The sequence below is a fragment of the Podarcis vaucheri genome (genome assembly GCF_965113315.1).
Source record: "Podarcis vaucheri genome assembly, chromosome: 7".
In the NCBI taxonomy this organism is placed as follows: domain Eukaryota; kingdom Metazoa; phylum Chordata; class Lepidosauria; order Squamata; family Lacertidae; genus Podarcis; species Podarcis vaucheri.
The window spans coordinates 35,489,919-35,513,133 of NC_138765.1; the positions used below are offsets into that span (position 1 = coordinate 35,489,919).

General features: G+C 48.1%; 1 protein-coding gene and 1 long non-coding RNA gene across 5 annotated transcripts; both read left to right on the plus strand.

The window, feature by feature from the left end:
* Window positions 1-1,575: 1,575 nt before the first annotated feature.
* TMEM39B (transmembrane protein 39B) lies at window positions 1,576-19,839 on the plus strand. Of its 4 annotated transcripts, none has more exons than XM_082229445.1 (9): window positions 1,576-2,577; window positions 10,628-10,860; window positions 12,834-13,053; window positions 13,810-13,893; window positions 14,986-15,140; window positions 15,252-15,588; window positions 16,325-16,512; window positions 17,520-17,640; window positions 19,330-19,839. In XM_082229445.1, the coding sequence occupies exons 2-9, from the start codon at window positions 10,733-10,735 to the stop codon at window positions 19,564-19,566; spliced, it is 1,470 nt and encodes a 489-aa protein (XP_082085571.1). In that variant the 5' UTR covers window positions 1,576-2,577; window positions 10,628-10,732; the 3' UTR covers window positions 19,567-19,839. The 4 variants fall into 4 exon arrangements, with proteins under 4 accessions (XP_082085571.1, XP_082085568.1, XP_082085570.1 ...); XM_082229442.1 differs by having other exon boundaries at window positions 1,577-2,577; window positions 13,810-13,902; XM_082229443.1 differs by having other exon boundaries at window positions 2,457-2,577; window positions 10,740-10,860; window positions 13,810-13,902.
* Window positions 2,590-8,695, plus strand: LOC309535949. Its single transcript, XR_014221449.1, has 3 exons — window positions 2,590-3,192; window positions 3,249-4,794; window positions 8,528-8,695. It is a non-coding gene; the product is annotated as an uncharacterized lncRNA (long non-coding RNA).
* Window positions 19,840-23,215: the final 3,376 nt, after the last annotated feature.

The window sequence follows — 23,215 nt, forward strand, 5'->3', positions numbered from 1 at the left end:
CTATAAACATCTGGTACTAATGTAAGTGTATTCTTGATTCTATGACTATTTTTACGTATGGTTTTTTTTTTTAAAAAAACACACACACATAATAATTTAAAAATCCTTGTCTTGAAAGTGAAGTTTACACCCTTGGGGGGGGGGGAATCTACTCTTTAAAAATTGAGATTCTTTAAAAATACAAAAGGTGACAAGCATATTTTTGGGAAAACAGCAGCAGTCACATCATAACTGGTTACCAGGTAAACCCTAGATTAATCTCAACTTTCATTTAACCTTACCTTGAAATTATTTACCAAAACAATACGTCAAGGGAGCAGTCTTCCAAAGAGAGGGTTAACATACAGCAGCCTTCTCCAGCCTGGAGCCCTCCAAATTGATTGATTTTTTTTTTATTTACTTATTTATTTACTGGACTACAACTCTATAATTAGTTACAGCCAGCATTGCCAGTAGTCAGGGGGTTATTGGTCTTATGGTACAAAACATCTGGAAGGTGAAGTAACGAGAGAAGGCAAAGCAGGATTTATTTTGTCAGGTATAGGAGTGCTCAGCTCTGCAGCATGCAATACAGTGCTTCTGACTACACAAAGTTTGTGTCTGCTGCTGCAGTGTGACCTATCCACAGATGCCTACTTCATCAGATGTGTTAAGTGAAACATTGGAAGGGTGCAAAGTAAGGTAACAGATTATGCAAGTGGTAAAATTTGAGGTGAATACAAAAGGCCCCCAGACCAACCTGTTGATGGCACTGACAGCTCTTTAGTTGAATAAAGGTATAAGAAAAGTGAATGGCCCCTGGATGGTTAAATCTATTCAAAGGCGACTGTGGGGTTGCAGCACTCAACTCACTTCTGGCCGAGGGAGCTGGCGTTTGTCCACAGACAGCTTTCCAGGTCAAGTGGCCAGCATAAGCAAACTGCTTCTGGTGCAACAGAACACCATGATGGAAGCCAGAGCACACGGAAACGCCGTTTACCTGCTCGCTGCAGCGGTCCCTGTTTATCTACTTGCACTGGTGTGCTTTCGAACTGCTAGGTTGGCAGAAGCTGGGACAGAGCAACAGGAGCTCACTTCGTCTTGGGGATTCAAACTGGTGACCTTCCGATCGACAAGCCTAAGAGGCTTGGTGGTTTAGACCATAGTGCCACCCGTGTCTACAAAAAGGTGTAAGAGCTCATTGGTGTGTGTGTTATTTGCCTTGCAGGCTGTTCTCATTTTAGAAGTACATAGCTCATTAAGGCAGTTACCCTTCCAAGTTCTGGAGTGGTAGAGCCTATGAAGTCTACTATAATGACCCTCAGCCAAAAGAAACCTGTTTCTTAGGCATGCTTTATCAAATGACTGCCTTCTCTCTCTAGCTGACGCTTCCCCTCCAGCAGTCCTATGCTGGCCTCTCATGTATCTACGTATTGTCATGCTGCAGTTGGTGATAGTGGTAAGCAAGCAGAGGCCCCTCCATAAATTGTCGTGCAGCAGCACTATTGCAATGTTGTGATCAGGCAGCAAAAAAGGGGGGGCATTATTTTGTACTCCCCCCCCAAAAAAAACCAGTGTGTGTGTGTGTGCGCCTATATGACATGAGGGGAAGGGTTGAGTCAGTGGAATGCACAATATTAATTGTCAGCACTAGGGTGTGGTTTTTTTAAGGCCTTAGAAAAATACAAGTGTGAAGTACTCCTTAGACCAGGGGTAGTCAACCTTTTTATACGTACCACGCACTAATGCATCTTACTTGAGGGTAAAATTTCCTTACCGCCCACCAGTGCTGCAGTAACATGTGCCGTAGAACCCCTTACCGCCCACATGGAATTCTGAAACACCCACTAGTGGGCAGTAGGGACCAGGTTGACTGTTGCAAAGGAGATCAAGGTGGTGTCCGTTATTCTCCCTCTCCATAGTTAAGCCCCACAATAGCTCTGGCACGTACGTTCGGCTGAGGAGAGCCCGCAGTCGGTGGAAGTAAGCTAGGAGCGGTGGCTCTCGATATTGGGCTTCAACTCCCATCCTAAGTGGCTTTTGTCCATGTTTGCCGGTGGCAGCTAGAGGTCCACATACGCATCCCTTCCCCTCACGTAGCATGTGGCGAGTACACAATAGCTTCCAGCAGACGCCCGTTAGGATCCCCGCAGGGGCGAAGAGGTCTCCGGGCTTCCTCAGAAGTGGTTCACCAGCGATGAGGCATGATGGGAGTTGTAGTCCAGTAACTGCCTGAAGGTCCCACGCGGCTGGCGCCGGGTCCTAGAGACGGACATATAGCTATCCCCTGAACTGACAGCGGCTCTTGGCGCGCTTGAAGGGCCGCCTCCCTCCATCAAGCCGCGCGCTATCCGCCGCCCAAGGAAGACGCGGCCTGAGGCCCCCGCCGCTCTTCCCGCCCAATGAGCCACGTGACTGACTCCGCCCCCTCCGCCAATGCTTTTTCCCCACCGCCCCTTTTGTCCTTCGTCGGATGCCGTCGTCCTCCCTAGCAAAGAACGCGAGGCTCCGCCCGCCATCTTCTTCCTCGCTGCTTGTGGTGCTGCTGCCGCCGCTGCCACCACCCGGTTCCGACCGAGCTCCGCCTGCGGGAGATGGGTAAGGCGGCGGGGAGAAGGAGGGGGTTGTCCGCAGGCTTCCCTCCGCCGTCGCTGGCCCCGCCTGCCGCGCGCGGCCCCCTCTCGCCCCCTTGACGCCCGGCCCATCCGCGCCCCCTGGTTGCCCACCCCCCACATGGCCTGAACTTCCCCGCCCCACCCACAGAATCTGTGTTTCATAGTTTTTTACGCTCGCTGTTTAGCTGGGTGGGGAGATGGGGGCGGTTCCCACTTGTGGCTTACAAGTGTTCCAGATAAGACCTGTCCCCTGTCCCTGTCCTCAGTCTTTTAAGAATTAAATGGCCTGGCACAAAAGGAAAATAGGAGAAGAAGGGAGAAGGAAAAAGACACACTCAAGCATTTCCCCTGCTTTCTCTCTCCTTTACAGTGGTTGCTCGAAGTTTTGGTCTTGTGTGTTTACAGGGACCAGGAGGTCTGCCCCTTTATGGCAGGGGCTCCCATTGCTCCCCCCACCACCACCTCTCCAACATTTTACTTTTTCTTTGTACACTCCTCTGATTCTTTATCATTTTGGACCTGCTGCTCTTTGCCATTTTGTACCGTGTTGCCAGCACTGTGCTGTTCAGAGTAGCTGCCAAACTATCCCTGCTTGTCAGCAGCAGCTGCTGTTGTTGTTGTTTAGTCGTTTAGTCGTGGACCAGAGCACGCCAGGCAGCAGCTGTTAGTTTATTGCTATTGTCACACGAAGATGCCTTAGGCAGAGCCAGAAGCTGGTCCGCCTAACTCAGTGTTGTCTGCACTAACCGACAGCCCTGCACACAAACTTTGGCCCACTAAGCCAAACCCAGCTCTTTAGCTGTGTGCCAAATGAGGGGTGTGATAAAACCTTGAGGGTTTGATGCCTGTCTGGGGTGCATGTGGGGACTCCTGGTGACTGTGATCTCCTGGCAGGCCACAATACATGGCTTGTGGCCTGTGTTTGGCTTGGAGAATCGCTGGTTGCACAGACCTGATGTATAATGTTAGGAACACACTGTGACTACCTAGTTCTGAGTCTCAAACTACTGTTAAATGGGCAACCTCAGAAGATGGTGGACTCTCCAGGTTGGATAGCCATCTGTCAGAGATTATTTCATTGTGATTTATGCATTGCAGGGGGCTAGATGACCTTTGGGGTACCATCCAGTTCTACGTCTTTGATTCTGTTGGTCCATCCAGCTCTGTTATATTGACACCAATAGCTCTCAACCTCTTCAGTCCCTGTGTTTGAGAACCCACATTTCCATTTTATGCTACCAATTTGTACAGGGATAGTGTTGCTGCTGCTGCCATTCACCATGTTACAGAGGCCCAATTGGCCTCCATTAGAAGTCAGGCATTTTGCATTGCTGGTCCCATGTTGCAGAACACTCTTCCAGCAGAGATTCAGCAATCATCCTTCCTTTTGATTTTTAGGTGTTTCTTTAAGACTATTTAGTCTTAATGCAGCTATTGGAAGCTTTTTTTTGACTCACCAGTCATTTTAATGATTGTTTTGCCATGGCTCTAATGAAGTCTTATTGCTGTACCCCACCCTGATATTTCAGCATATAAAAGATAGGATATAAATACATCCATAAATAGAATAAGTATGCCTTAAGCCAGGCCATAAGCCACCAGTGGGTCCTTAAGCACCAGTTGAAGCCCAGTGGTGTACACCAGTGTTTCCCAACCTTTTTCCAACAATGGCCCCGTTCTGACCTTGTTTCCTTCCTATGGCCCCTCATGGGCGTAACCAAGAGGGGGCAGGGGGGCAGTTGCCCACCCCATAAGTAAAAATCAATGCAAATATGAAGTTCTGCCCTCCCCCCTAACAAAAGCCTGCACCTTAACAAAAATCCTGGCTATCCCCTTCCCCTCCCATCCTACTGGTAGAAAGGTAGCTATTTAAATGTTTTGTTTATAAATAGAACATGTTTTGTTTGTAGTTTTTATAATTTATACAAAATACAATTACATAAAATGATAGGAACATAATGAAATATTGTTGAAGCAGAAAAACATAGAATCATGGAGCTGGAAGGGACCCCAAGGATCATCTTTCTAGTGCAACCCCCTGCAATGTAGGAAAGGTGCACAGGGAGTTCTGTATATATGGGAGAATTTAAAAAAGCAAGTGGTCCTCACTGACCTGGTGCAAAAGTACCTTATCATCTGAAGGAGCCCTGGCCGCCTAGATAAAACACTATAGCCCCCCACACCCTTACCTGGGAGTAATGTTGGAGTCGGAACTTAACAGGTTAAGTTTGTCCCATGATGCCTCAACATTCTGACGTCAGCTTTAGAAGCTGGGAGGAGTGTTCTGTTCTCTCTCGGTTGTTGAGAGGAAAGGACGAAGTTTTGCCATGGCTGCAAGGAGTCCTGGAGATTTCTGAGAAATGTCGCAATAAAGAACTGTAAATAGACACGAAAGAAGGCTCTGTGTGTCTGTGGGAAGCAACGTGACAGCTTTGACCGCTGTGTTCACTCTGCTAGCCGTGACCAGAGGAAGCAAGAACGCGCAGCTGAAGGAAGCGTGCCGGGCTGTTGTTAAAAGCTAAGTTGGGTCGTAAACCCATTAGCCGGTCACGGTTGATAAAAAACATTCACAGGTTATGGGCATAAATCACCGCTTGTAAAGCTGTCGCTGGGGCTGCTGGAATGCTTTGAAGTTCTGCGTTCGGAAGCAGTGGCGCTGACGGAAGCGGGGCCTGTGTCTGAGGCAAGCAAGCAACCTGAAAGACGCTGTGCTGAATGCTGCAGTGCTAAAAGCAGCAGGGAATCGTTTCTCCACGGACAGGAGCCAGAAGAGCTTGTGAGTAAAGCTTGTGGGCACCTGGGAAGAACGGGAGACTATGGACAGAAAGCCTGTTGAAAAAAAGGCTGCTTAGAGCTGAGAGCTGTGCCTAGCGTTTGAAGGCAAGCTGATGTCGATGCCTGAGACAGCTATGAGTCCTGCCTGAAGTGGTGAGGCAGTCGATCTCAGCTGGGAGCTGACCTGCTAGACCGGGAGCTGGAGAGCGGCTGTTTGTTTACGTGAGTACGCTGGGCCCCGGGGGAAGATGGCAGATGGCCAGGAGGTGATTCAAGCTCCGTTTGAACAGCTTGAGGAACTCACCGCCCAAGCGTGGAATACCTGGGCAAGATGGGTGAGAGCGTGGTTTATAGCCACGGAGGTTTGGGACATTTCCCAGAGGGAACCAGTGCAACTGGTGGACAGAGATGCAGGAAAGCTGCAGTCTGCTTCTCTGGAGGAGAAAATGCAGAGAGAGAAAGCTGACAGAGCTGAGATCTGCATGTTGCGAGCTAGCGTACACGCTAAGCTGTTGCCGTGTTTGGAAGGCATTGAGTCAGCCTGTGAAGCCTGGAAGGTGCTGAGGAGTTTGTGTCAATGCTCAGCAGGTGGCCAGGAGCAGGAGGATGCCGAGGGCTCAGCCAGAAGCCCTGAATCTACAGCCTCACGGAGTGCTGTTGGAAGTGTTGGGGGGGCAGAGAAGCCCAAAAGCCAGTTTGGAAAAGTTTCCACTGCGTATGCTGAGAGAAAGTGCTGTTTCAGCGGGGGCGGAGCTGATGTCCCGGAAGCTGTGCTAGCTGAGAGCTCACCCCAGTACTTTTCCACTCGGAGGTGCTACGTGTGTAATTCTCCAGAACATCTGCGAAGAAATTGCCCCCACCGGAGCAAGGAGGCAAGGCAGGATGTTGTCAAGGTCAACTCACATGGGAACCAGTCGGGTTACCATGGAAACCAGCCTGGGAAAGGAGCCAGGCGTGCAACTGAGTCTGGTGGACGTGACGGAGACCAGGGGAAAATTTATCAAATAACTGCTAGTATGGCATTGTTTGAGAACAGCTGTGAGAAAGGCTCAAAGTTTTGTTTTGTGATAGACTCAGCAGCTAATTGCAACTTGATTCCAGAGACCCCTGCTGTCGAGATGTGGAATTGCAGAGCAGTTACGCTCGGAAAAACAGTTCAGTTTGCAAATGGACAGAGAAATAATGTCACTAACGTTGTAAATGTGTTCTTTTCTGTTTTGCAGGAAACGTTGGAGTGTTGTACTGTCCCAGGGATACAGCACTGTCTTTTGTCTGTGCCTTATTTGTTAAAGAAGGGGTTTAAGGTTTGCTTCGAGGATAATGCCTGCACAATCTCCAAAGGAGGGAGGATACTTGCCAAGGTTAAAAAGGGGCAGAATGATCTCTTCATTCTTAAGATGCCTCTGGAGGGTGAGGGGAAAGTTGGAAAAGCACAAGCCTTACGTGCTACAGTTCCCACTCATGTGTCATGTGCTCATGTTTGGCATGCAAGGACAGCTCATAGTTCTTTAGAAGAACTACAGACGCTACCTGAGGTCGCCAAAGGTTGTCACATTGTCAAATGTGGATGTGTCATAGATTGTGAAGCATGTAGACAAGCAAAGGTGAAAGGGTGCAGTTACCCAAAGGTGGAGAGGGTACACACCAAACCCTTTGAAATGGTTCACATTGATCTGTTGGGTCCCGTAAAGGAACCAAGTCTGGGAGGGTCAAGGTTTCTGCTGACGATGCAGGATAGCTTTACGCAGAACACCTGGAATCACGGCCTCAAATCTAAGGAAGAGGCAGCACAACTGATCAAAAGTTGGGTAGAGGAAGTGGAACTAAGGTTTTCCACCAAAGTGCAAGCTGTCACAAGTGACAGAGGAGCTGAGTTTACAGGATCTGCTTTGCAGAGGTTCTTTCACAAGAAAGGGATACATCACACAGTGACTTCACCCAATCAGAGGGGGTGGGCTGAGCTAAGATGTGAAGCTCTGGTTAAGACTGCAAAGGTGTTGCTGGAAGACTCTGGGTTACCTCCAAAGTTTTGGCTGGAGGCAATCAAGTATGTAAGCTTCACCTGGAATCGGACCTACAATTCAATGGTAGGTGACACACCATTTGGTTTGTTGCATGGCAGGAAACCCCAGATTCATTTTTTGCGCAAGTTTGGGTCTCAATCATCTGTGCCGGTGCCTGAGGCTTTGCAAGGGCCAGATGGATCCAAGTTCCGGAAAATGATCTTCTGTGGGTATGAGCCAGCAGCACGTGCATGGAGGTTTGCTTTCCCTTCAGGTGATCAGAGTAAGTTGCTGATCAGCAAACACGCTGAGTTCTATGAACAGGATGTAAGGTCAAAGACTCCTGTTGGGCGGGATGTTCTCTCAGAATGTCTTTTTGATTCAGAGCAGGAAGATGCTGGGGAGGAAGAAGAAGAGGCTGAGTCTGCTGATGACGACCAGGTCACAGACCAAGGTCTGGAGCAGGGTGGGGCATCTCCACAAGTTGTTAAAAGGGAGGTCAAGAGTGAGCCTAGTTCTCCGGTGAGTGTAAGGGAGAAGATTCGAAGTCGTTATAAGTCAGAGGGGGAATCCCGGGATGCAGAGGACACACCTGCTGGTGATGTTGTGTCAAGGGAAACATCTGAGTTTGTGCCCAGACGGTCAAGTCGCACAACGAAGGGTGTTCCACCTGAAAGATATCAGGCCACTGGTGCGTGGGTTAGTTTCGCACAGTGTGAACCTGAGAGTTATGTGGTAAGTCCACAGGTTTTGTCAGAATGTGACGCAAGAGGGGGTGTTGGAGTCGGAACTTAACAGGTTAAGTTTGTCCCATGATGCCTCAACATTCTGACGTCAGCTTTAGAAGCTGGGAGGAGTGTTCTGTTCTCTCTCGGTTGTTGAGAGGAAAGGACGAAGTTTTGCCATGGCTGCAAGGAGTCCTGGAGATTTCTGAGAAATGTCGCAATAAAGAACTGTAAATAGACACGAAAGAAGGCTCTGTGTGTCTGTGGGAAGCAACGTGACAGCTTTGACCGCTGTGTTCACTCTGCTAGCCGTGACCAGAGGAAGCAAGAACGCGCAGCTGAAGGAAGCGTGCCGGGCTGTTGTTAAAAGCTAAGTTGGGTCGTAAACCCATTAGCCGGTCACGGTTGATAAAAAACATTCACAAGTAAGGCCAACTGAGCTCAGTAGACACTTAGTTATTTACAAGATGCAAGTCAGCAGCACCAGACGACCCTGCTCAGCTAGGCACTGGGGTGGCTTGCACCTCGCAGAGTCAGGCTCAGGCTGCCACTGGGCACAGTACTGACGACATCAACTCCCAGCTCTACCCATTGCCACCCCACCATCGCACTTACCTGACCTGGGGATTTTGGATCGCAGACTCTACTGGTCAAAACAGGAGCCTCAGTGATTGCCCTCTTCTGCTGGAAACAAACCAGAACTGCTCCAAGAAAGCATACATGGCAAAAAGGAGTTCTAGACCCTGGTGGGTCTCCCTCTTACCCACTTGTGATTGGCCAAGCAGATAGCCAGCCAATCAGGATTTTTTCCCTTTGATACTCACATCCCTCTGTGGCCTCCTAGCCTCATGCTGTGGCCCCCAACTTATGCGATTTTCACCTGTGCCCCCCTTGGGAAATCTTGGGGGCCCCCAGGGGGCTCTATGGCCCCCGGTTCGGAAACACTGGTATACACTGACAGGCAGATGCTCTCTAGGACTTCAGGCAGGGGTTGTTCCCAGATCTCTCTGGAGATGCCAGAGGTTGAAACTGGGACTTCTGCACGCAAAGCACATTTCCACCAAAAACTGTGACCCTCCCCTTTTTATTCCTTCCATAAATAGAAACCAGTGCCTACTGCGTTTCCATACTCTTGATGTCACCGAAGAGTGGATTTCAGGGTGGGGCTACATAGGTAGGAGAGGGCTTGGTTCTTAATGGCTAGGGGGTTACTAGAAAGTAGAGTTAGCCCCTCTCCCAGTGTGTCCCTGGGTGCTCTTCTGTAACTTTCTCCCAAAGAATGGAATGACAACATTGGGTGCTAGCTTGTAGTAGGGGCGAAAGTGGATTTGGGGAGGTGGGCTTGTAGAGTGCCCTCGGAAAACAATGATGAGTATTTTGCTGAGGTCTCCTTCTGTCACGAAGAGTATGGCAGGCGGGTCGATTACACAAGAGTATCAAATGCTCTCTTAAAGGAGGTTTGGTTGGCTCCATCTGTGCCTACCTTTTGGCAAGCAGCAAAAATAAGTTTCATCTCATTGTGCTTTTAGAAAGCTTTGTTCATGGACATTTTATTTCATTGTATCGCTGCTGAGCATTAAAATTACTGTAATTGTTGTAAATGTTTATTGCCATGGACATTTTTATACTGCACTAATTATTTTAAAATTCTAAGCTGCTTTGGTGATTTTTCTTACAAATGGGAAATGGGAAGGTACTTGGAAATGGATCATATTTATTGCCACTTTTATATCTCATTCCCCCACCCAAGGAACTCAAGGCAGCATGCATACATCTTTTTCCTCCTCCACCATCGCCGCCCTTTCTCCCATTGTATTCTTACAACCATTCTGTGAAATAGGTTTTCCAGTAGGGTCTGGTTCAAGATCACTGTTTGTTTCATGGCTGAGCGAGGATTTGAGCCCAGGATCAAGAAACACCCTCCATTACACCACTGCTGCTTTTGCTGAACCTTCCCTTCCTTAATAACTAGGGCTAGGAAGAGAAAGTGATATTCTTAGGAGCCAACACTGAATTTTTAGACACAGCTCTGATGTCTAGACACCAGCTTCTCATTCCCAGGGAGTGCATTGTACACACTAAAAATATTTGTGTTGTAAAGCAGGCAGACACGTCTGTGAGAAGGGGACACACTACAGTGGAGCACCTGTTTGGCCGCTGTTTGGTTCCCCATGGCATGCGCTATTTTACGTGAAGACATCCTAATACATCCTAATAATAAAGGGCTTACTTATACTAGAACTAGCTATTGAAACGATTATACGTGAAGAATGTTGGTGTAACATAAAGCTCAAGCTCCTCGTTCCAGTCTTTCATCTATTATGAAGACACTAAACAATTTTTGGTGTGCCTCTGACTCTCAGTCCTGAATCCGCAATATATGAGTACTGTTACTGATCCACCTTTCAGGGCTGTTGTAATGATTACTAAGAGAATCTCTGTGAAGCCTAAGGGTTCACACACTAAGGGTTGGTGTCAGTGTGTGTACCAACTTCCTCTGGAAATTTTAGAACTGTGTGATGTTTTGCAGATACCTAAGGAATTGCTATGACTACCCAGACCTAACATTTCCAGTTCTTCAAACTAAAGTAATCGTTTGATGAGAGAGCTCAACCCTCTTTGACTATCGGTGGTTATGGCAGGGGGAAGAAGGGGCCCTAACCGGACGTCCTACTGCCGCAATCCGCTCTGTGAAACTGGAGCCACTGGGGGCGCTGGCCATTCCACCAGTTCTTCAGTCACCAGCGTGCGCTCCCGTACCAGGTGGGCATGAACCCCCAGAGACTGTTGGATCATTCTGTCTGATACAGAGTTCTGTCCTATCTGAATTCTCTCTTGCTCCTCCAGCACCCAAAGTTGACCCAGTACAGTTCATCAAGCTTAGCTACTTCTTTTGTCCTGTATACAGTGGCTTAGAAAAGTTGATAGGAAACTGCCATACACCAAGAAAGAGCATTGGTCCAACCAGCTCAGTGCTGTCTGCACTGACTGACAGCAGCTCTCCAGAATTTCAGACAGGTCTCTCCCAGCGCTACCTGGAGATGCCAGGGATCAAACCCTGGGACCTTCTGTACAACAAAGCAGATGCTCTAGCGCTGAGCTATGACCCTTTCTCTAAAAGGGAAATGCTGATTCAAATCTCACCCCAGCCACAAACACTCTACAGTGGTGCCTCGCAAGACGAAAAGAACCCGTTCTGTGATTCTCTTCGTCTAGCGGTTTTTTCGTCTTGCGAAGCAAGCCCATTGACGGATTAGCGGATTAGCGCTATTAGCGCTTTTAGTGGCTTATCTGCTGATCGGATCAGCTGATAAGCGGCTTAGCGGCTTAGAAAAAGGGGGGGAGGGAAAAAAACCAGCAGGAACTCGCAAGACACTGTCGTCTTGCGAAGCAAGCCCATAGGAAATTCATTTTGCGAAGCACCTCCAAAACAGAAAACTCTTTTGTCTAGCGACTTTTCCATCTTGCGAGGCATTCGTCTTGCGGGGCACCACTGTAGCTGTATCCATCAACCACTGCCTCCACCTGCAGTATGGTGGTGGCAATACTGACCTAACTTGCAGGACTGTTAGGGTTTTTCAAGCATGAAACACTGTCAGCTTTGAAAAAGCACTGCAAATGCTTGGGATTTCATAGAGACTGCAACTCCCAATGAGAGCACTTTCACTGTGTCCCATTTAGGTCAGGCCCTACTCTAAATCCCTTTGCTGTGCAATATGAGAATTTTTGCCATGTGAAACTGGAGGTCTACATGGCACCCACCAGCCTGACTGACCTTAGTGGGAGGCTAGAGTGGGAGGAGGCTGATGCCTTTTTAAGAGCCTGGTCATGCTTACATAGCTGTAGGGCAGCCTTCCAATGCTGTGCATCTAAGCCAGGGCTGAGGCATCTTTCTGTGGTGCTTGAGATGTTGTTAGACTTCCAACTCCTATCAACCGCAGCCTCTGTGTGTGTGGCCAGTGCTCAGGGATGGTGGTAGTTACAGTCCAGCAGTTTACAGAGGATCACAGGTTCTCCATCCCTGCCCTAAACCATTTAGGTCTTTAGCGGCTACTGATGCTCTAAATTCAGTGTTGAATGTGTAACTACTGCAGACACCACCTAGGCCCACAAGCAGTCTGGTGGCCGAATTTCTGGAAGTTTCAGGCTCCCTTTAGAAGTATGCCTTTGCAGAAAGCATCACAGTAGTCTAGTCTGGGATACTGTATGCTGCCATGACTGATTCTGTTTTTTTAACATGTGATATTTTAGTGTATTTTTGGTTTCTATGGAAGCCGCCCAGAGTGGCTAGGGAGGCCCAGCCAGATGAGCAGGGTATAAATAATAAATTATTATTATTATTAATAATTTTTGTCTTGAGCTGCCATGACTTTCAAAAAGGCGCTGCAAATGATTTACAGAACAACTTATTATTATTATTATTATTATTATTATTATTATTATTATTATTATTATTATTGCTGTAAGACCTTGGCAATGCAGGCACATCACCCTTTCTTGCCTTGGGAAAGTGCTCCATAGTGGCATTGAAGGGAGGGCAAGACAGGTAGAGTAGGGGGCATGCAGTGGGGGGCTGCTTATGACACAGAGGAGGGGAAATTGGGAGAATGCAATACATTGGTACAAAAAGTAGCACATTCATGTTAGCAATTTCAGGCCTAATTCTTAGGTGGGTGGATGCATTCAGAAGTTTTTCTGAGCTGTCTTTTTTTCCTTCCGCCCCTCTTCCCATGTAGGAGTGGCTCAGGGACGGGCCTTTCCAGCCCTCCTCTGGCAACCCAGACAGTGGTTCCCCTCCAGCACTGCAAGATCCCAGAGCTTCCCATTGAGAGGAGCATCTTGTTTGAACTCCAGCTCTTCTTCTGCCACCTTATCGCCCTCTTTGTCCACTACATCAACATCTACAAAACAGTGTGGTGGTACCCACCATCACACCCTCCATCCCATACCTCGTTGGTGAGTATCTAGATATCTTGCTGCTTACTTGCAAGATCACAAAATCACATTGATAAGGTCAAGAAAAGTATAGTATAGACATATACACACAAAATAACACTGAAGCTTTTTTATTATTCTCTAAAAGCCTTCTTAAAGAGGAAGACCTTGCACTGCTTCCTTGAACAGGAATCTACAGTGACACCTATTGACAGAACATGTTATAACAGGACAAGTTTTGCTGTAAAAGATGTGCATTAAATAATCAGAAAGTGAAAACAGCTGCTTCATTTCATATTTATGACTAGTAGCAAAGCTGGCTTCAGAGATCTGATCAGGCATTTGCCAGTGCCCAGAAGCATCATGGAGCACACTTTGCATGGAATAGCCAAGAAGGTCAGGTTCATTCTGCGAATTCTAGGATTGCACTCCCAGCCTCTTTCAGATTAGGCAGGTCCACAAAGGTTGCAGGTGGTGGCGGGCAGTATCCTAATGCTGTGGGTATTGTGAGGCAAACCTCTCCAGTTCTATGCTCATAGAACATTCACCCATGTGAGTTAGAAATGGGGGGGGGGGGGACAAGTGGAATTCAGCTCAGAGAAGCAGTAAGTCTTGGAGTGAGTGAACCTGCCCTTAGTCTTCATGACATTGGATCTTTGGTGGGTTCTTTTTTCTGCTATAACTTCTCATATGTTTCCCAGTGGCCCATGGGAGCCTCTCCATTTTCATTTTTCTATAAGCTTGTGGACCAATCAAGTCCTCTGTTTCTTTCTACAGAATTTTCATCTCATCGACTTCAACGTCCTGGCAGTGACAACCATTGTTCTGGCAAGGAGGTTGATTGGTGCTATCGTGAAGGAGGTGAAGGAGGTAGAGGCCTGGAGCCCCCCACCCTGTCTGGGGGGTTACTCGCTTCCTGTATTTAAGCCTGTACTTGTTTCAGCTTTTCTTTATTATGTAAAGAGCAGATGTGCTCTGTGGCAGCCTCCATTTATTCCAGTGGACATGTCTATTACTGTCTTCCTATAAGCAAGCAAGGATTAGCCCTGGTGAGCTTCTGTAGGGAGGGAGTTCCAAAAAACATGACCCACTATGTCCTTTCACCCCAGGCTGTAAGGCATGGCCTTCCTCACCTGTCTTAATGGGTGCAGAGAGACCACAGATGGAGTAAAGCATCCCTTAGTGCAGTGTTTCCCAAGCTTGGGTCATCAGCTGTTTTCAGACTACAACTCCCATCATCCCTTGCTAGCAAGGCCAGTGGTCAGGGATGATGGGAATTGTAGTCCGCAAACAGCTGGAGAACTAAGTTTGGGAAACACTGCCTTAGTGGATGTTTGGCTTAAGGCACATAAAAGTGCAATCCCAAGCATGTTTATTCAAAACTAAGTCCCTTTGAATTCTTTGGGACTTAGTGAATATGCTTAGAGTCTGCAACCCTAGAACTAGGAATTCTGAAGCACTGCTGATTTTTCCCCACAGGGAGAGGGAATATATGATTTATAGGCTACTATTAAAATGAGGCTGCATTTTAAATTGTATTTTAACCCATATTTTAATAAACTGGGTCCTGTCCCCCCCCCCCCGCATTATGTTTTATTATAATTTTATTGGTGTTAGCCGCCCTGAGCCCAGCTCTGGCCGGGGAGGGCGGGGTATAAATAAAAAATTACTATTAGTATTATTATATGCCCACAAGATGGGGTGATGTTTGCCACTTTGGGAGACTTTAAAAGAGAATTGGACAAATCCATTGAGAATCAGTGGCTGCTAGTCATGACGATGGCCTTCAGTATTGGAGGTGGGATGCCTTGGAATTCCAACAACTGCTGCTGAGCTTGTGGGCTTCTCACAGGCATCTGGCTGGCCACCGTTGAAACATAATGCTGAATTACTTGGGTCTTTGGCCTGATCCAGCAAGCCAGACTCGTCTTATCTTCTTCTTCCTCCTCCCAGGCTTCTCATACTGGCAAAGTCTCTCTTCCGCGCTCTGTTTTCCTGGTGATCACTCGTTTTGCTGTCCTTACTGGGGCAGGTTGGAGTTTGTGCCGATCCATAATCCACCTCTTCAGAACATACTCACTCCTCAACCTCTTGTTCTTGTGCTATCCGTAAGTACCAGAAAACCCTTCTCATATGATTATAAGTTGCTTTGGGTTACCTTGGGCAAATAAGTAATAACAGTGAAAATTTCAGAGCCCCTCTCTTTCTGTCCTTCCCAGGTTTGGCATGTATGTCCCCTTCCTGCAGTTAAACTGCGACTTCCGCAAGACTGGCCTCTTCTCCCAAGTGGCCAACATTGGCCCCCGTGACACAGGTGAGGTCAGCTCAAGGGGCAAGGACTACCTATCTGTTCTGAAGGAGACCTGGAAGCAGCACACCCGACAGTTGTATGGCATGGAAGCCATGCCCACCCACGCCTGCTGTCTCTCCCCGGACCTGATCCGCAACGAGGTGGAGTACTTGAAGATGGACTTCAACTGGCGCATGAAGGAGGTGCTGGTGAGCTCCATGCTCAGCGCATACTATGTGGCCTTTGTGCCCGTCTGGTTTGTGAAGGTATGTGAACAATGGGTGAGTTGCCTCTGCAGCACAAAATCTAATTGAGGGGGGACTTTTTTAACCCAGGGACCGCACTTCCTTCTGAGGAACCTTTCAGAGGCTTCGTGCCAGTGGTGGGCAGGGCCAGAGGCAAAAGTGGGCGAGTGATAAATGCAAATTTTACCTTTGTACAGCAAGCTAGTTTCTACACACAATGAAGTACTGACAAAACAGATAATGTAATAAACAAACACATAAACTAAAACATAAATAAACACAAACATTTCTTTTGTGGGTGGCAACCTGGAAGGAAACAAAAGTGGATATTGTTGCCTTTGAATTTCCCGTTATTTACTTGCTCTTTAAAGCAGGTAGTCAGGCTTGGCAGCTTTTCAGAATTTGGGGTTTTTGTTTTTGTACATGTGTGGTCTTCGTTCCTGTTGGGCCACAGATGATTTGCATGAGTGTGTTTTGTTTAGGCAAAGGCAGCAAATGGTGTCAGTAGCTAGCAACTCTTTGAAATTTTGTACATTGTGGCCTCCTCTGCCACCACCCATGAAATAGAGTGGCCCAGGAGTTGGCCATCCCTGCTGTAGAACGTTCTCACAATCTCATTGCCTTGCACCCAGAAAAGCAGTTCTCTTGGTAGATGCAAATTGGATTGGTTTACTTTGTGGAGGTGAAAGGCCAGCTCTAAAGATACCATGCCTGTCTAACATCTGCATGCTCGCTCTCCCGCCTTGCTTTCCTACAGAATACCCAGTATTACGACAAGCGGTGGTCGTGTGAGCTGTTCCTCTTGGTTTCCATAAGCACCTCTGTCATCCTCATGCAGCATTTGCTGCCTGCCCGCTACTGTGACCACCTCCACAAGGCTGCAGCCCACCTGGGCTGCTGGCAGAAGGTTGACCCAGCACTCTGCTCCAACGTGCTACAGCATCAGTAAGCAGATTTCTGATCATGGTTCCCATACTCTTTCTAAAAACATGTCTGGGGCTGGTAGGTAGGGGCAGGATGCAGGTAGCTTATGTGCAAGCTCAACATTGGTCTGAGTAAACTGAGGGTGTCTTGGGACACACAGGGTGTGATAAGCAAGTTGCCTCTTGTGTAAGTTCCTACTCTCACTGAGCCTTAATCGGTTTCTAAAGAACACCGCTTGAAAAGCACCAGTTGACACCATTGGGTATCCTTGGACAACTACCCCTTTGCTCTTCTATCCATGCCTTCTTTAAGGTGTGTATCAGAAGCCGAATCAGATCAAAAGTGAGAAACATACACACACCAGTAAAAATGAGTGCTTCCCTTTTCATCCTGTGCATACCTGGTCACATAAAGCAATAGCAGAACCAGGTAGGGTGAAAATATTGGGTTGCCAGCATTTGATCTGGCCCAAATCCTGTGCATATGGGTCCTTTTTTCCTATTTTTGTCAAGCTACCAGATATTGCTTTGAGCCCAACTAGCAGTGCATGAAGGCAGCAGATCTCCACTGTTCATTGGCTCTGGTATTCAAAGCCTGCCATTCCTTAGCTTGGGGAGCTTTTATGGCAGGCACAGCCCTTGTTGGATTCTGGCTTCAAAGGCTTTAAAAGGGGGGGTGATGATAAGAGATTTCAACACCTTTTACATAAAAGTAAATAGCTGGCAGCCCAAGGAAGATGTTCTCCACACACGACATGCACACCCATACCCACACCTGAAATAGCACTATCAGGAGTAGCTCATGTCTGCAATTTCATGTCTGGGTAGATGGGATAGAACAGCCTTCTCTAAGCTGGTGCCCTTGTTTATTGACTAGTGGGAATTGTAGTCCAAAATATCAATGACTTGATCTGCAGTTCTTTGAGTTCTTCCTTGGGACTATTCACCATTACACACAGTGGTACTGAGTCTATGAAGTTTTCCCATCTCTCTCCTTCCATCTCAGGTGCCTCTTAAATTATTTTTCAGGTGGACCGAGGAATGCATGTGGCCGCAGGGCGTGCTAGTGAAACACAGCAAAAATGTGTACAAAGCCGTCGGCCACTACAACGTGGCTGTGCCTTCAGATGTCTCCCACTTCCGGTTTCATGTAAGCTTTTGCTCTTTTCCAATACAGAATGATGAATGTATGACTGAGTGAGCTGACATCCTTCTAAGGAGCCCAGTGGTGTGAGGTTCAAGGTAGAAACTCTTCCCGTTTATCCTCACAACAACCCCTATGTGAGGTAGGCTAATCTGAGACAGAGAGAGTGATTGGGTCAAAGAGTTTTGAGCATAGACACACTAATCGCTATGCTGTGTTGGCACTCTTATGCATTCTGTCTGGTGGGCTATCTAAAGGAGCCGCATTCTGCAGCCAGATCTTTAGAGAGCAGGCACAAATGCATAAATTTGCCTGGTTGCCAGATTGGTACTTTTAAGAACATATGAAGGACCTTGCTGCTAGATCAGACCAAAGGCCAACCAGATGCCTGTGAGAAAACCACCAGCAGAACTTGAGCACAACAGCACTTTTCCTCGCCTGTGATTCCCAGCAACTGGTATTCAGAGTCATGCCACCTCCAACATAGAACATAGCCACCATGGCTCTTCAGGCATTTCTTTCTGGCCTAAGTAAGCATGTGAAGGGGTCTGCAGGGATGAGGGTGCTAAGCTGTGCTCTCATGGCCATTCCTGCCACCCTCTGTGAATCAGCAGGTCCCCAGTGCACACAGAGGCTCCCTTTGCTTTCAAAACCTTTTGTTTTTCCAGAGTTCTGAAATACCCAGGCAGCCTCTCTGAGTACAGTTTGCTGTCCAGCCTCATGGCGAGAGCACAGATACTCGGGTGGTGGAGGAACTGGCACATTTCCCCCTGTTTCCCCTGCCCCAACCTTCTCACATAACATGGAAAGAAGAATGTCTGAAGAGGAGTCGATAGGTAGGTAGGTAGGAAGAAAGAAAGAAAGAAAGAAAGAAAGAGAATAAAATGTTACTATACCCAGGTGAAATCATAGCAGTGCAACAGCTAGCATAGAAGAACTGATGCCCTGAAATTAAACTGATGCCTGTTTAATTAAAAGAGCAGAAAATTCAGCATGGAGAATTCAAGATGGGGAGAGAGAGAGAAGGAGTTTGTCTTAACCTCAGCCAAGGAACGCTGTGTCTGTAGCCCCTGCCAGTTGCCCAGGCACCAAAGAAGAGAGACAGAAGGGCCTCTGAGGCCAGTATTAATGCTCAGGCAAGCTCATAAGGTGAAGACAACCTGTTCACATCCCCTTTAGGGCTTCAAAAGTTAATACCAGCACAGTTGGTCTCCTGTGGATAGAGGGTGCACCCTAGAAAACACCCAACACTCTTCTATGGCTGCAGGTTGCAGGGAATGATCAGTAGTGGCTGGAGTTCGCCATTGCTGAACCCCTGATGAACTGTTTGAGAATCACTGCAATAAAGGTTGGAAAGTAGTCTCCAGATTCAAATGGAACATATCGGTGTACACACCTGCATTTACTTTCGAATTCACTTAAGTAGATTTAATCATTTTAACAAAAGAGCAAGGTTCCACTCCTCTTGCAGACAAAAGTCTAGGCCAGCCTTCATCAACTTGGTGCCCTCCAGATATTTTGGACTACAGCTCCCATCAGGCCTAGTCAGCACAGCCAGTGGTCAAGATTATGGGAGCTTGGAGTCCAAAAGGATTATGGGAACTTGGGAGTCTGGAAGGGCACCAGGTTGGGGAAGGCCAGCCTGGGCAGTTCCCAGGAAATCGCCGATGCCTCACCCATCTCTTGGCCGTCCAGTTCTTTTTCAGCAAACCCCTGCGGATCTTAAACATCCTGATTCTCCTCGAAGGAGCCGTCATCTTCTATCAGCTCTACTCGCTGATTGTGTCAGAGAAGTGGCACCAGACCATCTCGCTGGCCCTGATCCTCTTCAGCAACTACTATGCCTTCTTCAAGCTCCTGCGGGACCGGCTGGTGCTGGGCAAAGCTTACTCGTACTCTGCCACCAGAGACACTGACCAGAAGCTCAACTGAAAGCCTCGCACAAGCAGGCAAACCAACTCTGCCACTTTGTCGGGGGCAGCCAGAGATGCTTCTGCCGCCCCAGGCAGCTGCTCCTCCCTGCTTGAGAAGGAGGCTGCCACCCCAAGGGTGCTGGAGGGCGGTGCTTGGACGGCAGTGTGCAGCAGTCAGGCCGGCCCTGAGCTTTGTATGTTCGTTTTTTTACACTGCTTTTTGTCTTTGTTTTGTTTTGTTTTTCTTTGATAACTGATACAATGAGGTAAATATCTTATTTTTATACTCCCAGCTGTTGTCAGCCTGGTATGTCCAGTAGCAAGAGCAAAGCAGCGGGTCCTTGGTTTAAATCTCAGAGCTGATTTAGAGAAGTGGCAAAGAGTCCTGACCTGTTATCCAAGCTGTTATCCCCTGTTCAAATCTTGCCTCTGCTACAAACTCGGTAGGTGGACTTTGGCCACTCTTACTTCCTCAGCGCCCCAGTCTGCAGTATGAAGTCCTGCTGGCCCGCCTTGCAAGGCAGTTGTGAGGATTACTGAATCAGTGGAAGTTGAAGCAGTTTGAAATTGTTGAGATATACTCTCTTAATGCTTGGGAGTTTTTCTCCCTTATCTAGCAGCCTGAACATTTGTGGCACTTTGTTAGCAAGCATGACAGTTGCCTGCCCAAACATAATGAAACTCGAGGAGCTAGAGAAAAGGACCACTACAGTGATTCAGGGTTTTATGGGGGTGGGGGCGTTAAGATGATCTTTAGGAAGAAAGAGAGCAATTAGAAAGGGCAGGGCATGTGGAGCTCATAAAAGATTACTGCGGTGAGAACTGAAGCAGGTTTGTAGGATCACAACTCGAATCATAGAATTGTAGAGTTGGAAGGGACCCCTGGGGGTCATCTAGTCCAACCCCCTGCAGTTGGTGCAAAGCAAATGAATAGAGAAAAATGGTGTGTGCACATTCTCAGTGCTAAGTTCCTGAATGTGTAGGCAACACATGGAAATGAACCCTCCAGCTGTTTTGGGCCGGCTAGCACCGATGGGAAGCCTGCTCTTAACAGCTGCTGGGCACAAACAAGCTGGACAGCTCAAGGGGGCCCCATCAGTCAACATACTGTGCCTCTCCATCCTTATCGAGCTACAGCCTCTTCCCCCCACCCTTATGTCATAGCCTTTCTCTGCTACCCACAGGGTAGGCCAAACTCCCTCTCATTGTTTTTGTTTGCGGTGGCACACTTTTTGCACTTCCAGAGGAAGCTGCGTCTGCCAGCAGCAGGTGCACAGCGCAAGTGAAGGCTGCCATGACCCTCCAGTCTGATTGGATTGGCGCTTTCCGTACAGAGCGTGGCTTGCACAGCAGGAGCAAATGGCCACCAGGTGGCAGTTGCTGCAATGTCTCGTTCCAGATCTCTTTCTGGTGACTTGTTGCTAGGGCTCTCACCATTTTCTATCCCAGAAGCAAGGGGCCTGTTGTTTTCACTGCATATTTTGCCAACTGAAGTGGCAAGCAGCCCTTCTTTAAACAGCAGTTACACCTCCACCCCCTGGGGCTCCTGTCTGATGCTTGCTTTATAAAAAGCAGGGGAGCGGGGTGTTGCTTGGCCTTCATACATAATTACCTTCATCCTTGAGGCACAGCGTTCAAGAGCAATAGAGGGACTAGAAAGCAGTTGTGGTTAGTCATTGCGCAGGAATGGAGAGCTAGATCTTTCCAGAGTTGGCCATCTCCCCACCTCCTTGCTGTGAGAACTTGGGACATGTAACACCTCTGTCTTTCCAGGATTCAGCTTTATTGTATTGGCCCAAATCCAGCTCCTTGCCACCTCCAAGCATTATTCTAACACCTCAATCACCTCTCCTGATTCAGATAGAACAGGAAGAGAGAGATGGGTGTCATCTGCATGTTGATGGTATTTCAGATCTGATGAGAGCTCCCAAAGGCTTCATATAGATGTCAAAGCACATGAGGGGCAAGAAGGAACCCTGTGGGACACCCCAGGTCAACTCCCAGAAGCCTCATTTAACTTATTTCTGAAAGTGGCTCTGTAGGTAGGAGTGGAGTTACCAAAGCACAGTGCCCCCACCTCCCTGTGATGCTTCAAAAGGATACTGCGGTCAGTATCAAAAGCCACCAAGAGATCAAGGAGAACCAGCAGGGATGTATTCCCCCATCTCTCTCCCAACAAATTAATTAAATGTCATCAGTTAGGGTGACCAAGGCAATTTCAATGCTATGGCCAGGCTTGAAGCCAAACTGGAATAGCTCCAAGTCATCCGTTCCCTCCAGGCATGTCTGAAGCTGAACTGCCTTCACCTTTCTGAGCACCTTCCCCAAAAGAGGGATATTCACCACTGGACAATAGTTGGTTAACAACATGCTTGTTAAGCTGAGGACTGGGGATAACTGACCAATGCTGTGAAGAGCTGGTGAGGGAACATCCTTCCCCCCTTTCCCTCTTTGTGTCCCCACCACCACCACTTTGTGTCCTTTGATGCTTCCCATCCGGCTGTCTTTCGCCTGGAGGCTGCTGCTTGGCTGGTGCCCTCTTGCCTTCACCCACTGTCGATGCAAAAGGTTATCAGGCCAACAGCTGGTGGGTGATGCTTTCAGCCAGTGCAAGTAGAACTGGAGCCTCTTCCTTGCTGTGCCTGGATCTTCAACCTGGTTTCCGTATAGATCCAGCTGCTCGGCCATTGTCCCATCCGTTCCTGTCGTCGCCTGCTCCTGCTTCGTTGAAAATCTCACCAGACAAGAGTTCTTTTCAGCTCCACCTCAGGCTTGCATGAGTCCCCGCCTTGTCCCAAGGGATGGGGGGAGGAGGAGGAAGACTTGCTGCTGCTGCTGCTGCTGCTGCTGCTTAACAAAGCCCCTTTCCCACTGCAGCTCAGAGGACTCCCGCTGGCTATCTAGGCCACCAGGGCACCATCTGTCCCTAGCAAGATTATTGCAAATGAAATAAGAAAAGTCTTAGCCCAGAGATTAAAATATTTAATAGACATGTTTGTTCCACAGAGAAGACTTCCCTTACAAGAAGGGAGCTGGCTGGTTGCCCTCAGCACTTTCCTTGAGCTGGCCTTTCACACTTGCCTCAGAAGGGCAAGCAGGAGGCTGGAGAAAGAGCCAGGGCTCCATGACAGAGCATCTGCTGGTTCAGTCCCCAGCATCTCCAGAGCTGAGAGAAATTCTCTACCTGAAATCCTGGAGCAAGAGCTGCTGCCTTTCTGTGTACATAATACCAAGCTAGATGGACCCAACAGTCTGAGTCTGCATAAGGCAGCTTCCTGTATTCCAGGGGTCAGCAAACTTTTTCAGCAGGGGGCCAGGCCACTGTCCCTCAGACCTTGTGGGGGGCCGGACTATATTTCGGGGGGGGGGGTGAATGAATTCCTATGCCCCACAAATAACCCAGAGATGCATTCTAAATAAAAGGACACATTCTACTCGTGTAAAAACACGCTGACTCCTGGACCGTCCACAGGCCGGATTTAGAAGGTGTTTGGGCCGGATCCGGCCCCTGGGCCTAATTTGCCTACCCATGCTGTATTCACTTGGGAGTGGGTGCCATTGAACCCAGTGAAGCTTGCTTCTGTGTAAATGTGCATAGGATTAGGCTTTGTTACTCTCCCCGCAACATCAGCTGTCTCAGGCAAATCTACAGGCAAAATTAATTTTGG